General features: G+C 40.7%; 1 protein-coding gene across 1 annotated transcript; it reads right to left on the reverse strand.

Moving 5' to 3' along the window:
- Positions 1 to 14947: 14947 nt before the first annotated feature.
- Positions 14948 to 17230, reverse strand: LOC117561213 (GRAM domain-containing protein 4-like). Its single transcript, XM_034238507.1, has 2 exons — positions 16985 to 17230; positions 14948 to 15061 (listed from the first exon to the last, which is right to left on the reverse strand). Exons 1-2 carry the CDS (start codon positions 17165 to 17167, stop codon positions 14948 to 14950), a joined length of 297 nt encoding a protein of 98 aa, XP_034094398.1. The 5' UTR covers positions 17168 to 17230.
- Between the last annotated feature and the right edge of the window lie 12 nt (positions 17231 to 17242).

Raw genomic sequence — 17242 nt, forward strand, 5'->3', positions numbered from 1 at the left:
ATCAGCAGGAGAGGACTCTTTAAAGTAGAGACACTACATACTGATATACACCTGAACATCAGCAGGAGACGACTCTTTAAAGTAGAGACACTACATACTGATATACACCTGAACATCAGCAGGAGAGGACTCTTTAAAGTAGAGACACTACATACTGATATACACCTGAACATCAGCAGGAGAGGACTCTTTAAAGTAGAGACACTACATACTGATATACACCTGAACATCAGCAGGAGAGGACTCTTTAAAGTAGAGACACTACATACTGATATACACCTGAACATCAGCAGGAGAGGACTCTTTAAAGTAGAGACACTACATACTGATACACACCTGAACATCAGCAGGAGAGGACTCTTTAAAGTATAGACACTACATACTGATATACACCTGAACATCAGCAGGAGACGACTCTTTAAAGTAGAGGCACTATATACACCTGAACATCAGCAGGAGAGGACTCTTTAAAGTAGAGACACTACATACTGATATACACCTGAACATCAGCAGGAGACGACTCTTTAAAGTAGAGACACTACATACTGATATACACCTGAACATCAGCAGGAGAGGACTCTTTAAAGTAGAGACACTACACTGATATACACCTGAACATCAGCAGGAGACGACTCTTTAAAGTAGAGACACTTCATACTGATATACACCTGAACATCAGCAGGAGAGGACTCTTTAAAGTAGAGACACTACATACTGATATACACCTGAACATCAGCAGGAGACGACTCTTTAAAGTAGAGACACTACATACTGATATACACCTGAACATCAGCAGGAGAGGACTCTTTAAAGTAGAGACACTACATACTGATATACACCTGAACATCAGCAGGAGACAACTCTTTAAAGTAGAGACACTACATACTGATATACACCTGAACATCAGCAGGAGAGGACTCTTTAAAGTAGAGACACTACATACTGATATACACCTGAACATCAGCAGGAGAGGACTCTTTAAAGTAGAGACACTACATACTGATATACACCTGAACATCAGCAGGAGAGGACTCTTTAAAGTAGAGACACTACATACTGATATACACCTGAACATCAGCAGGAGAGGACTCTTTAAAGTAGAGACACTACATACTGATATACACCTGAACATCAGCAGGAGAGGACTCTTTAAAGTAGAGACACTACATACTGATATACACCTGAACATCAGCAGGAGAGGACTCTTTAAAGTATAGACACTACATACTGATATACACCTGAACATCAGCAGGAGACGACTCTTTAAAGTAGAGGCACTACATACTGATATACACCTGAACATCAGCAGGAGAGGACTCTTTAAAGTAGAGACACTACATACTGATGTACACCTGAACATCAGCAGGAGAGGACTCTTTAAAGTAGAGACACTACACACTGATATACACCTGAACATCAGCAGGAGAGGACTCTTTAAAGTAGAGAAACTACATACTGATATGAATCTGAAAATGTGCATTTTAGGGCCCTTTTAAATCATAACATTGTTCCTGTGCGTGTGAAATATTTAGATTAAGTCAAGTTGAGTAGATCTTCTAAACTTGAAAAAAAAACATATTTTATGGTTAAGCACTTTAAACTAGAGGAACTCATATTTATAATTTCATGAAATTGTTCCTGCTCCTGATTTTGGACATCAATCAATCTTTATATATTGAATTATTTAGCTTTTTTGTTTGTATGTGTATTGTTTGTGTTAAAATCCTCTGTCAATTATACATAATCGTATTGCCCTGTTTGCTCTTTTGTTTGTAAAGTACAAGAAATGTAGTTTTCATCTGTATAACTGAAAGTCAATAAACACAATAATAATTATAAAATATTGAATGTTAATTTTTCTACTGCGATCAATGTAGTGAAAATACAAAATGGACAAAATGAAGTTCAATAAATGTGTATTAATTTATTTATTCTCAGTAAAATCTGACCTTTATTTTGAAATAACTTGACATGTTTGTGAAGGGAATAATTCACCCACAAATTAACCATTTCTATTATTATTAATAATCAATAATTTCTGTCTCTTTTTTTGATAATTCCAGGTAACGTAAGTAATTGATATATTAATGATGATTTGATTCCTTTACAGCCGGGGGGTCAAACTAAAATACACAGTGGGCCAAAATAAAAAAATGGGTACAAGTCGAGGGCCGGACTGGTTCAATGTTTATTGCAGAATTTATTGAAATGAATTTACTGCACATATTAAACCTGGAACTAACAAAGCTTAAATTATTGCCTATAAAAACAACATTAAACATTAAATAATCAGTTGCATTCATTTCTTATGGCTCTATCTGCAGCTTTTCCAGAGTCATTTCTTATGATTACATTTTCCCACAGGCCAACAACAGCTTCAACAAAACTATTCCCCTCAAAGAGAAAACCAAACATGCCCTGTTGTCCTGAGAGAAAGTGCAGAAGGAAGCATCCATTAAACTCAGGTTGCTGCTCTGTGATGCTAGCTCAGATACTTGGCATCTCATCTTGGGTGCAAGTTCATCAATGTTTGGGCTCAGGCTCTGAGCTGAGGAGACCCTCAGGATGGAGTGAAGGTGTGCGTGCAATATACCGGCGGGCCAGATCTAATAGGAATTAGAAATGATCCTGCGGGCCGAAATTAAATTCACCACGGGCCTGATTTGGCCCCCGGGCCTGATTTTGACATATGTGCTTTAAAGCATAGTTTCACTCCATATGCGAGAGCAAAGGCAAACAGCAGGATAGAATAGAAGAAGGACCTGGAAAAAGTTATGTTTTTTTAAAGAATGAAAGTCTGTGTGTTTAATATCAGTCTTTCCCTCCAGGTGAGTAGATTATTTACTGGTTATGGTGATTGTTACCGTCAGTGATAATAAAACCCTCCCTGCTGATACTGAAGGCTGTAAAACATTATAACAGAACACACTGAACTTCTGTCGTTATGACCCACAAATGGTTTTAGAAACATTTGTCAGAATGAGGCAGAATTTGGGGCCAAAAATAAATGAAAATGACATTGTAGATTTATAATAATATTAATAATAAGTTATTTTTATTTCCAGACGTCCAATTTTAACGCATGTTTAAAGTAATCTCAAATAATAACTAAAGACAAATTAGAGTGTTTATGAATATACTGTTTATATGTTTGTCATAGTCTCCTCTGATTCTCTACTGACACCAACAGGCTGAACGTGGTACTGCGCAGAACAACAATTAAAAACAGGAGACTGTCAGTGTTTGACATTTGATTTTACTTTAAAAACACATGTACATTACAATTTAAGAAGAGCAATCATTTCATTTAAAAAACGTACACCTATGTATACAACGACACCAGTTTATAAAACCATTGTATCCGAAAGACAGCAGCCGACAGAAGAGTTCACAATGTTCACGTAAACGAGACGAAAGCAGAACCCGAGAAACCACAAAATAAACCGGGGAAGATTTCAATTAAAGTTTAGAGTCAATCAAACCATTTAAAAAAAAGAAAAGGAATACATTTTGACAAAGAAAGAGCTTAACTGGACCAATAAAAAGGAGAGAACTCTTTGAAGTAGAGATACTCAATACTGATATACACATGATGTCCTCTTCAAAGTTCAGGGTCAGAAAAACCTGTTACTTTCTAAACTCCTGGTGATATTGTGTGTGTTTGTGACTGAGCGTCACTCTGCTCCCCCTCTGCCTCCCTCAGCTCTTCTGAATCTCTGGCAGAGACTCGAGAGAGGCTTCTCAATACTCAAATTTCTCCTCCTCGACTCCTCGACTCCTCGGTCCTCCGGTAGTGACCCGGAAATTAATTTCAGCGCGCCATTTTGAAGGATGTCTCATTTCTCTAAATGCACACCGAGGACCGAGCATCGAGCATCGAGGAGGCTCTCTGGAGGAGCTCTAACCGAGGATACACTGATGGTTCCTCCACGGCTCCTCCACGGATGCATTTCCGGGAACGGTGGAGGCGTGACGCACGGCCGGACTTATCTCAGCCAATGACAGCTCTGCATGCATCCCCTGGATATTATTTTAGAAACTGCTTTCATCGCGACGCAATGTTTCCAGAGAGAACAGCTGTGAGGTCCGTGCAGAAAGCAGAGCAGTGTGTATAATATATATAACTCAGTATAACAGGCCTACTCTCTTTATTTGCTTTAGTTTAGTAGATATCTACAAACAAAGAGTCGATATTTTTCTAAAACCATTTAGTGCTTCACATAATAAAATACACAACGGCTGTAGCCTGATTATGCTTTAGGCAACACACTCTCACTCCATAATCGTCCAGGAGCGACGTTTGGTCAGGGTCCCTGAGGCGTGCAGTTGTGACGCTCCTAGGCTCCTTCAGCTTCATAAAGGGACGCAAATAGCTTTCAAGTGATTGCAATGTATTCCCATCTGCGGCGGGATTTGACGCTCATGGAAGCACGGCATTCGTTTGTGTCGGCTGCCCTTAAAGGCAATGTGAGCGTCCATTCCCATTGGATAACGGAAAATTGTACACCCGGAAGTAAGTATTCCCCTTACTGTCGATTGATTTTACAGTGATATCTGCACTACTCATCGACAAAAAAAACACCAGATTATCCTTGTTAATTACACAACATTCATTGGTTTAAATTGTGTGCAATGCTTTTGTATTTTTCCCCTTCGATTCGGAGAAACAAATGTTTTTTCGGAGTAAAGGATGGCAGAAGACACTACACTACCCAGAATCCCCAGCTATCGTTTGGACTACACCATGTGCTCTGTTTGACGTCACGTGATCTTCAAATTTCTCCCTGCAGAAAAAGAAAACATGGCCGAACTTCGTTTTATTCTCGGTGGAAAATGCCTATTTTAAAGTTAGTTTGGCCATTAAAATGAGTTTTGATGTCATTTGATGCGAGAAATATGACGATTTCAATACCGTTTTAAATCATAACATTCTTCCTGTGCGTGTGAAATATTTAGATTAAGTCAAGTTGAACAGAGTAAATCTTCTAAACTGGAAAAGAAACCCACAAATAACTAGTTATATTTTATGGTTAAGCACACAACTAGAGGATCTCATGTTTATAATTTCTTGAAATTGTTCCTGCTCTTTGGACATCAATCAATCTTTATATAATGAATTGTTTAGCTTTTTTTTGTTTGTTTGTGTTAAAATCCTCTGTCAGTACTATATAATTGTATTACCCTGTATACTCTTTTGTTTGTAAAACACGAAAATGTCATTTTCATCTGTATAACTGAACGTGAATAAACACCATAATAATTAAACAATATTGAATGTTAATTTTTCTACGGCTATGCATGTAGTGAAAATACAGAATGGACGAAATTAAGTTCAATAAATGTGTATTCATTTATTTATTCTCAGTCAAATCTGACCTTTATTTTGGAATAACTGACTCGTTTGTTAAGGGAATAATTCACCCAAATTAACTGTTTTTATTATTATTAATTCATCACGAATTTTCTCCATGTTTCAGATAATTTAAGGTAACACAGTGTAAGCAGTTGATATATCAAGAATATATATATTGGGAAGGATGAAACCCCTCTTTAATGGTCACACATGCAGAGCACACAGCACACACAGTGACATTTGTTCTCTGCTTTTCACTCATCCTAGTACCAGGAGTCTAGTACTAGGAGCAGTGGGCAGCTATTGTACAGCGCCCGGGGAGGAATTGGAGTGAGGGGGGAAAGGGGGTGTCCGGTGCCTTGCTCAAGGGCACCACGGCAGGGCCCAGGTGGGGACCTCTCCAAGTAGCAGTCCACACTCCATATTTAGGTCTGGTCGGGGACTTGAACCGGCGACCCTACGGCTCACAGTCCAAGCCCCCTACTGACTGAGCAACTGCCGGTCAGCTTAATGATGATTGGATTCCTTTAACGCATAGTTTCACTCCAAATGTGCGAGAGCAAAGGCAAACAGGAAGATAGAATAGAAGAAGGCAGTGGCGAGCCGTGACTTTTATACCTAGGCCCTCTGACCCCCCTTCCCTAAAAAAAAAAGAAGAGATATTACGTCACAGCGTATACTTCAGCGGAATATCAAAACAGCGGCCCGGGGTGCAAAACGCATCAATGACAGCGACCCTCTACCACACAAAACAACAAGATGTATATAAACACCTATCATGACAGGGCACCCACAGCCAAATAACAATTAAACATGAATTAAGTCGGCACAGAGGCCCACATTGAAAATGACTTAGGCCTACCTTTGATGATCAAACCACTTAAACACAAAGTCTATCTTCCTGTCCTTTTGGATGAAGCCCTTGCGGGTCATTCAGCTGATCCTTTGCCACTCCAGTTTATCAATATGTAGGCTAACCATAGAGAGGCTAACTCAATCTTGAAAATGACTCGGTTAATAATTTCGCAACGATGTCATCACTATCACTGAAGTGAGCCATCATGCTAATCTATCGATCATAAATTTATCAATTAGATTTATGATTCTAAAATAATAAAAGTAGGGTAGACATGTGGATATTATCCGGCTGAACAAAACGTGCATTTATCTAACAGGTACGTTTTCCACAGACCTTATTTCGAGCTATTTTCCAAAATCCTATGGAGAAATCCCATTGCTTTCTGTCGAGGGAATCCGAGCGAAGCTTACTTCCGGGTTTTAGGACGCGTCACTGCACCACTTGCATAGACCTCACAGCGGGCGGAACTTGTCATAAAGTCCGCGAAAATAAAGCCTGCCCATTTAGAGGGAAGATATGATTGGTCAATTGTACTGTCATTTGACATTACTCTCTCGTTGAGTTACTATAGCTGGCCCTCTGTGAATGTACAGAGGGACCAACAATTGCTCCCGTCTTCACATAACTAGCAGAGACGGAATTTAACCCTTCACATTCCAACAGAAACTGAACAGGCAGATTCAAAGGATTTATTTACTTGGAAATATTATTTGAAATACAATTAAATAAAGTTATTTTGGTAAAACTAATGAAAAATGTAAAACAAAAAAATATAAAAAATATAATTTAAAAGAAAATGTTTTTTTTTTTAATGTTTTCAAATAATATTTGTTAGAATATCTTAGGCCCTCACAGAGGCTTAGAGGCAAACCCGGCGTCATGGGCGGGCCCCATGGGGCCGGGCCCGCCCATCCAGGATTTGGGCCCGCCCATCCAGGATTTGGGCCCGCCCATCCAGGATTTGGGCCCGCTGTTTTAATTAGGGCTGAATACAACATTTTAATTGTTTTATTATTATGTTCAGGGTAAATTGCACAGACAGCAGTAAATACCGAAGACTAGAAACGGTTTGAAAACTTTTGTCACGTAGTGATAATCTTCTCAATAGAACATCTTTGATAATGTCTTCTGGCCAATCAGAATCACGATAACGGCGAGGTGTTGTTGCAGGAAGTCCCGACGGAGAATACTTTTGCTGTAGTAAATCTCTATACATCGATACAACATTACGTGTTGATAGAAATCAACACATAATGAAATAAGACCCCACGGTTTGATGATTGATAGGTGTGTGGGCTGTCTTTCATTTTGACACACAGAACAATGGGGGCTATCCACCCTTATCCACAATGTAAAGTAATTCACACAGCCTCTTCCCTCTTCTCTCTGTGAGGAGCAGCAGGTTCAGCTTTCAGAACAAAGTAGGCTAACACAAAACTAAAATGGTATTCATTTTTTTAAATATGTTGTGTAGTAATAGATTTATTTATTTTTTCTTCTCAAGAGAGTACCAGAATGTGTATTTTATGTTAGTATTTCAAAAAATCTCCTGGGAGAGAATCCCCGCAGACCCCCCTGCAGGGGTTGGGTTTTCAGCATGTCAACTCTTTCACCTGTGGAGAAATTGCAGGATTGGCTCTAGAGGGCCCTGACGGCTCGCCACTGGAAGAAGGGAAACAGCTCTGTAGTTAAAACCAGGAAAAAGTGTTTTTTTTAAGAATGAAAGTCTGTCCGTTTAATATGTTAGCCTTTCCCTCCATAGGCCTGTAGCCTACTACGAATCCAGTTCAACATACCCTGGATATGTTTGAGTTATCTGGCTTAACTAACCAAAACAAACGTGTTTTCGCTAAGCGGTCCTACGACGCTGGTTATCAACTCAGTAACTCAAGCCAGGGTTTCTCTCTCCGGTAATAATGTGTCGTTCGCGAACGAAACGAATCGAAGAGCCGATGCTTTGTATCGAACGAGAAGAGCCAACTCCCATCAGGAAGAGCCAAATCTTCTGCTGCTCCTGCTCAGCTCCGCTGAGAATCCATGCAGGCCAAGCATGGGCACACCATGCGGCCAATCACATGCGAGGACAGACTTGGATCATACCATTATATGAAAGAAGGAAGGGGGGACCGGGGCAGACACTGAAACCCCAAAGACAGCGCGTGTCAGTAGTGGTACAGGCTAGATACGCCGCAGAGAGACGGCCCTGCTGAAAAAACCAGCATAGACCAGCTTAAGATGGTTGCTGATGTTAGCCGGTGTTAGCTGGTATTAGCTGGTGTTGGGTTGGTTTAGTTGGTTTACCAGGCTGGACAAGATGGCCAGGCTGTTCTTGCTGGTTCAAGACCAGCCTGGTCAGCTAAACCAGCATAGCCCAGCATGGATGTCATGCTGGTCTATGCTGGTTTTAGCTGGTCTATGCTGGTATTTATGCTGGTCTACCAGCAGTCTTACTGGCGAGACTGAAACAGACACAGACAGACAGAGAGGGCGGGACACGGGGGAACGGCGAGACGGCAGTGGTTGAAACAAAGCGATATTGTTTTGACTGGCACTAACGGTCGAGGAGTGAAGATCAGTTGAGCGTTTATGTGACTCCGCCCAGCGGCTGCTCTTCTTAGAGGCACCGCTCTGACAGCTCTGTCTACTGGGACACGCGCTAAAAGTCCTTCTGGAGGTAAGCAACACTACACAATATCACCAAGTCTGAGAGTAAAAGCTTTCTCGAAGGTTCGTTTTGCTTTCTTACAACGTTATGTTAATGTTAACTTAACCTTACGTTTGCTAGGAGGCTAGCTGTCTTAGCTAACAACAGTTAGCAGCTAACGTTTTATGCAGTTTGTGTTTCCCCTGAAAAACGTGATGTAGTTATTTAAGGATAAGTTAACTTAACGTTATCTCACAAGTTGAGAGGGTTTACAATCGTCAATGTAATGCCATTAGAGGTGTTGTGTTGAACATAGGGATGTAACGATACCAACAACTCACGGTACGATAATATCGCGATAACAAGTCCACGGTACGGTATTTATCGCGATATTGAATAATAAAGAAAAAAATAAAATAATTCAATTTTTTTTTTTTTTTATAAAAAATGTTTTTACTCAAAAAATGTTTCTTTATTAAATAATAAATCTGATTTGTACAGCATTTTAGTAGGATAGCAGTATTTTAAAGTGTCAAAAACAAAGTGACAGTAACAGACTAGAACAAGAAAACCAGTGTTTTTGTACCTATAGTACTACCAAACAAAGTAGGCATTTTCTTTGTGCCACTGCATCTCACAAATAAACAAGGACATTTAATAATCAGACCCTGCAATAAAATAAATCAGGTTTCACTTTAGTTTTTCAAGTAACTCAACTCAAACTCACTAGTCACTCACTCAGCATCATCAGACAGGTTTTTAGGAATATGAGAATGTCCACATTTCCAGGTATTTATAAGCTGGGATGTTTGGGCATTTACAATATCCCCTGCTCTGGAAACAACTCTCTCGCTTGGTACTGATGTTACTGGGATAGCAGTGGTCGCGTTAACCGAATATTTTATTTAACAATGACGGAAAAATCTGAAAGCAGTCTGTCATTTTGACAGATTGGAACAAACTCGGAACAGCGCCAAAGTTTCCCCGCAGCGAGGCTCTGGTGTTATGCCGTGTTATGCATGCCCTCCAAAAGGAAATGATATAGTTTCCAAACCGTACTTTGCCGTACAGATCAACACATGTCTGGGAGGTTTTGCTTTACGCTGTGCGCGCTCCCGCAAGGTGCATGCACCCACGGCATAACACCGCCCCCCCCCCCCCCCCGTTGACAGTTCACGAGCGTGCTCTCTCGTGAACTGTTCAGACCCGACGGGTAATAAGGGATTATGACGGATATTTTACGATCCTGTCTGTCAAAATGACGGACAGCGAAAAAGTCTAACGCCACCTCTGTGGGACAGAGAGATATGCTTTGGCCATGGGTGACAGCAGTGGGTCAAACTGTGCATTGTCTCTCCACCACTTCAAAAACAATACAGTTTTTGCCAAGAAGGTGAGGCTTATTGACAGAGATATAGATATACTGTTGGTACTTGTCAATGTCTCTAGGTGTGTACGTGTAGCCCTGTAAATACGATGTCCTTTTGTGTTCTGTTGTTTTATGTTCATGTTGTAACCTACTTGCTGCCATGTTGGACAGGTCTCTCTTGAAAAAGAGATCGATGATCTCAACGGGACCATCTGGTTAAATAAAAAAAAATAAAAAAAGTTTTTAAAAATGTATTTAAAAAAAAAAATCCCGGTAGATTTTGTCAGTCTCACGACGGTATTGGGACGTTTATTTACCGCGATATTCGGTATATCGTTACATCCCTAGTTGAACATGAAGTTGGCTAACTGTAGCTCTCTACCAAAGGTTAGCATGTTAAGCTGTAGGGCTACTTTCTGTGGCAGCTAGCTTAATACAACCCAGTCTCATGGCATTTCGTGTTCACCGACACGATTTTCCCCTTTTTTTCGTGTTGCACAGCACGATTTTAAAAGCAATGTATTTCTACTGGTAATGTGTTTCGTGCCTGCAGCACGTCTTTTTCTCCGGTCGGGTCGTGGAAGACCGGAAGCTGTGTGGTTCATAAAAACATGTTCTTACTCAATATCAAGCCACAGTTATTGCTTTTATTTGAAATCGTATAATTTCGGACTTTTGTTGCCGTCTGTGAGGAAAATAAATGGGGCTCAGAGCCTCAGAATACTGAAATCTGTATTTTTTAAATCTAATTTGTTATTCTTTTCAAAATAACACACTGTTATTTACTTACCAATAACACACAATTATCCTTGCTTTTATTTATTGGTTTGATTCCATAATCTCTGGCTTTTTTGGCGTCCGTCATGAACTGAATTTCAAAATAAAATAACCGGAAACAGACGTAGGCATTTCGAGCGCTTACCCAAGATCCTCAGCTATGGTTTAAGCTCGCTGATTGGATGTTTTAGCCACAATGCATGCTGGGATTTGGTGTTTATATGATATGAAATCCGGAAAACATTTTAAAAGAATAAAATACTTAATTCCGAGTGCTCTTGCTTTTCTCTTTGAAAGTCATCACATAACGGCATTGTAATACACGGTTCGGCTGCATTACATATTACAGATCTGCCGTAGTTCTTTATTTATAGAGCCCTGATGAGAAGACCTTTGGAAAAACTGAGAAAATGCCGCCGAAACTGAATACTTGACGTGGATCATAAATATATCAACAATTAAACAACATCTTCAATTTCTCTTCACACAATACGTCTCCTTGCAGTATCAACACTAATTCGGCTGACTTTTACATTTGATCTAATTCATAGATAGGTTATATTTACACCATAACGGTTGTTACGTCCCAACTAGGGGAAGAGGAATGGAACACACACCCGTATGTAATTGGTAATAATTATAAGTAGTTTTATTACAGAACAGGGTGTAACAAAATGGAAGGTGTCCAGCCTGAACAAACAAAAGGGCCAAAAGGGCACAGGTTGATAACCAAACAAAAGGAGGACTCTAAAAAGGGAGTCTAATGGCATACAGGGAAAATAAATACTAATATAAAGAACGAAACAAAACCTCACTTTAAAAGTGGTACAACTAACCAAAGAATCTATACAAAACACAGCTAAACTAAAGGCAATAATCACAGAATCCAAAACTACTCTAACCACTAACTAATCACACAAGTTTAACCACACTTCGACAGAATTCACTGAGGAGCCAGTAGCGAGAGGTTGTCTGTTCACTCAACAGAGCCTCCTGAGTGATCGTTGTCCCCAAACTTTGTAGTAATCTCCAGCAGGTGTGCGCCGGCTGTGCGCTGCGATTGGAGTGCGTCGGGCCCGGCGTGCTCCAATCACAATCTTCAGGGGCGGACCAGGAGATGGCAGCCAATGACGGGAGGGCAACCGCACAGCTCATTTACAGAGAACACACACAGCTGAAAACACGCAGCCGACCAGAAAGGCAGCAGCCGTAACCCTCCCCCCCCCTTAAGACACAAACCCACCGGTTTTGTGAACCTAAGCACACTAACAAAACTCCTAATAACACACATTCTAACATCACTAAACAACCCTACCTAATAACACACACTAACATCACAAACTTAACCTGGACAAAGCATCGGCCAACAGCTGAGCCCTTTTATGACGGGTGTCTAACGTTGTAGTCCCTGCACAATCAGAGCCCATTGCATGAGACGCTGATTGTGCTTGGACACGCTGGGGCAGAATATGAAGGGATCGTAACAGCTAAACACCACAATTGGCCAAAGGCTGGGTCCAACATAAATCTTAAAATGTTCTAGAGCTAACACCAACACTAGGATCCGATAAACTAGCTCAGTGGTTCCCAACCTTTGTTGTCTTGTGTACCCCCTGAGCCTTTTGTCATACCATGAGTACCCCCTCAATCATACGTGCTGATGATCCTTCACAAGTAGAACGTAACTGATTATTGAATGAAAATAACTTTATTTCATCTCCTTAATTTGAACATCTAATTCTCAGGCATTTTCTTAATTTTAACTTAAATCACTCAATAAAAATAAATAAAAATGAATATGTTGCCTTGAAAATAAATAATATAATCAAATAAATACATATGAAATCAAAATAATCAACTTATCTTTGCTATATATATATATATCTTGTAACATTTAGGCTTAAACCATGGAGCCCCTTTGAATAAGTCCCCTTTAAACAGGCATTTAAACTTTAATTCAGGAACAAAACACTTAATATCCAGAATCAGTATAGGCCTAGCAGTTTCTTTTCACCAGTCATGTGAGCTTTAATGAGACACTTGAGCTTGCTTGTCTTTCATAAGCTTTGATAGTTCTGGAGGCAGTGTGGAAACAGCTGTGACCAGGCTGGTCTCCACATCCAGTCTGTTCCTCTGCTTGGTTTTGATGTGTGTTAAAGCTGAGAAGGTCACCTCACACAAATAAGTAGAACCAAACGGCAAAAGTTCAATCAGTGCATGTTTTCCCAGCTCAGGATATTCCTTCTCCACATCACACCAAAACTCAGTCAATGACTTCTCAGCATATGCCATCTTCAGAGGGTCAGATGATAATTCCATCAGAGGCTCCTGCAGCATTGCTGGAAGGCTGTTGCTGCTCTCACTCACAATGAATGGGTTCCTCACCCAATCCAGTCTTTCTGACTTATTTTCAATGTCCTGAAAATAATGGCTGAAATCAGTGCAGAGTTTGGACAGGTGTTCTTGCACCAGTTTGACCACTGGACCCCTGGCAACAGCAGTGGTGGCAAGATGGGCATTGAGTAGTGGGAAACAGCTCACGTCTCCCTCATCACATTTCCTCTCCCATAGTTTGAGCTTTTTTGTGAATCCTTGAACTTTGTCATACAATTTCAGGACATGTGACTGCTTGCACTGAAGTGATAGGTTGAGCTCGTTGAGTTTGGTAAACACATCAGCAAGATATGCCAGGCGCGCCACCCACTTGTCATCCTCAAGCTGCACAGCAAGAGGATGCAGATGCTCCATCAAGAACACAAAAACGTAATTGCGAAGTTCATAAAGTCTCAGTAGCGTTTTCCCACGAGACAGCCAGCGCACGTTTGTGTGAAGCAATAGCTGATCGTGCTCTGTGCCGTTCTCATGACAAAAAGTTTCAAACAGCCTGTGATTCAATGGCCGAGATTGGATGAAATGTATCATCTTCACAGCATCATCCATAACAGCACTTACATCAGGGCTCATCCTCTTGCTAGCTAGTGCTTCACGATGAATAATACAATGCATCCATTTAATGTCGGGATTTACCTTTCTTACGTGCCCAAAAAGTCCCTTTACGCGCCCCGTCATCGCAGCTGCTCCATCAGTACAGATGTGGCTGCAGGTTTTCCACTGCAGATCATGTTCTCTGAAGAAGCTGTCGATAACCTGGAACAATTCTTCCCCAGTTGTCTTTCCTGGCAGCGTTTTGCAAAATAAAATATGCTCGTTTATGTCCGACGCATCTTTGTAACGCACAAAGGACAGGAGCTGCGCTTCTCCACTCACATCTGTCATTTCATCCAGCTGCAAAGCGAACTGACCGGCTAGTTTTATTTTGTTCACCACTTGTCCAATTATATTAACAGACATATCATTGATCCGACGGGATACGGTGTTATTCGACAGGGGAACTTTCTTGAGTGCTTCGGCTGCTTTCTTGTCTATCATAATTTCGGCCAACACAGTCGCTGCAGGGAGAATGAGCTCCTCAACAATAGAGTGAGGTTTTTTGGATTTAGCCACAAGCAGGGACACGGCGTAAGATGCCTCGAGTGCTTTCATTGACACATTCGTGGCTTTCATCATTACTGTCTGGCTCGACTTAAATTCCGACAGCTTTCGTCTGTAAAATTCTTCACTTTCATCGACACTTCCCGAGTGTTTGGTGCTCTGGTGTCTCTGTAAATGCGCTGGCTTCATCGCACTATTAGCCAGGACTTCACCGCAAAAGAAGCACTGAGGCTGCGGTGGGTCCGCAGAAGTAGAAATGAATCCAAATAATATATATGTTTCACTGTACTGCCTTGGTTTGGCCATATATATAAGATAAATATATAAAAAAATATAAATAACATCCGGTTTAAAAGAGAAAAACACAGATTATTATATATTGTTATATGTTGTTTCTTTGTTTACATAAGTAAACAAAGAAACCCCACACAGTGGAGTGCAGTTCAGGTCAGATTACTCACCTAAGAAGTGTTTCCCTAACAAGGCGATTTCCAGGTGACCTTTGACCTCGTTGAGATCCGTCCTGGAGTCGTCGTGGAGAGCAGCAGAGAACGATGCATGACTAGCCTGAGAGACAAACACACAGTTAAATACAGACACACATAACAAGCAGACGAGTTAGTTTACAGGTGGTATCTCTGGATCTAATCATAAAACTAAACTACTTCAGTATATAAGCTACAGTAAGTGAAACCGCGTCTAAATAAGTAGGTCACAAAAAGAAACATTTGAAGACACCTTGACTTGTACTTTTTGTTTAATGCTACCATATTCTTCCAATCCACTATATTTTAGAGGTAAATATTGCACTACATTTATCGATTTTACACATTTGTAGTCTTTTTGGTTGTTTATTTTCCTCCTGATTTCATTTCAATAACTGTAAGAGGCCCTAAAGAATTACTCATAGTACAAACAAGTTGCATGACTAGCCTGAGAGACAAACACACACACAGTCAAATAAAAATAAAACACACATGACAAAGCAACGAGTTAGTTGAGAGGTGGTATCTCTGGACATAATCATACAACTCAACTACTTGTATATAAGTGACATGATTATGTAAGTGAAGCCTGGTGTCTGAATACGTAGGACACAAAAAGAAACATTGTAAGACACCTTTACTTTTTATTGTATGCTACCATATACTTCCAATCTGTCTGGTTTCAGACAGAGGGTGAAAAGAGGTGCTGCAGCAAAATAAAGAGCTTCATGAACATTAAAGCATGGAGAGACACTACATACTGATATACAGCTGAACATCAGCAGGAGAGGACTCTTTAAAGTAGAGACACTACATACTGATATACACCTGAACATCAGCAGGAGATGACTCTTTAAAGTAGAGACACTACATACTGATATAAACCTGAACATCAGCAGGAGAGGACTCTTTAAAGTAGAGACACTACATACTGATATACACCTGAACATCAGCAGGAGAGGACTCTTTAAAGTAGAGACACTACATACTGATATAAACCTGAACATCAGCAGGAGAGGACTCTTTAAAGTACAGACACTACATACTGATAGACACCTGAACATCAGCAGGAGAGGACTCTTTAAAGTAGAGACACTACATACTGATATACACCTGGACATCAGCAGGAGAGGACTCTTTAAAGTAGATACACTACATACTGATATACACCTGAACATCAGCAGGAGAGGACTCTTTAAAGTAGATACACTACATACTGATATACACCTGAACATCAGCAGGAGAGGACTCTTTAAAGTAGAGACACTACATACTGATATACACCTGAACATCAGCAGGAGAGGACTCTTTAAAGTAGAGACACTACATACTGATATACACCTGAACATCAGCAGGAGAGGACTCTTTAAAGTACAGACACTACATACTGATAGACACCTGAACATCAGCAGGAGAGGACTCTTTAAAGTAGAGACACTACATACTGATATACACCTGAACATCAGCAGGAGAGGACTCTTTAAAGTACAGACACTACATACTGATAGACACCTGAACATCAGCAGGAGAGGACTCTTTAAAGTAGAGACACTACATACTGATATACACCTGGACATCAGCAGGAGAGGACTCTTTAAAGTAGATACACTACATACTGATATACACCTGAACATCAGCAGGAGAGGACTCTTTAAAGTAGATACACTACATACTGATATACACCTGAACATCAGCAGGAGAGGACTCTTTAAAGTAGAGACACTACATACTGATATACACCTGAACATCAGCAGGAGAGGACTCTTTAAAGTAGAGACACTACATACTGATATACATCTGAACATCAGCAGGAGAGGACTCTTTAAAGTAGAGACACTACATACTGATATACACCTGAACATCAGCAGGAGAGGACTCTTTAAAGTAGAGACACCACATACTGATATACACCTGAACATCAGCAGGAGAGGACTCTTTAAAGTTCAGGGTCAGATAAACATGTTTCTTTCTAAACTCCTGGTTGATATTGTGTGTGTTTGTGTACCTGAGCGTCACTCTGCTCCCCCTCCGCCTCCCTCAGCTCCTCTGAATCTCTGGCGGAGACTCGAGGTCTGCTCACGACCTCCTCGTTGCTCTCTGTGTCGGAGGTGTTGGGAGAATCGGCCAGATCCGGGAACTCATCCCGTCTCTGGCCCCGGAAACGGATCCTTTCCAGATGTTTCCGCATGGTGGCCGCCGTTTAGCCGGTCGTTCTCTACCTGAACATGACTGCCGGCAGCACTGCAGAGACTGAAGGAGGACA

This window comes from Gymnodraco acuticeps, unplaced genomic scaffold (assembly GCF_902827175.1).
Source record: "Gymnodraco acuticeps unplaced genomic scaffold, fGymAcu1.1, whole genome shotgun sequence".
Classification (NCBI taxonomy): domain Eukaryota; kingdom Metazoa; phylum Chordata; class Actinopteri; order Perciformes; family Bathydraconidae; genus Gymnodraco; species Gymnodraco acuticeps.

Coding starts and splice junctions, on each gene's coding strand:
- LOC117561213 (XM_034238507.1), bottom strand. CDS start 17,167: ATGCGGAAACATCTGGAAAGGATCCGTTTCCGGGGCCAGAGACGGGAT. Junction 15,062..16,984: donor GGGAGCAGAGTGACGCTCAG/GTACACAAACAC, acceptor TTTGTCTCTCAG/GCTAGTCATGCATCGTTCTC.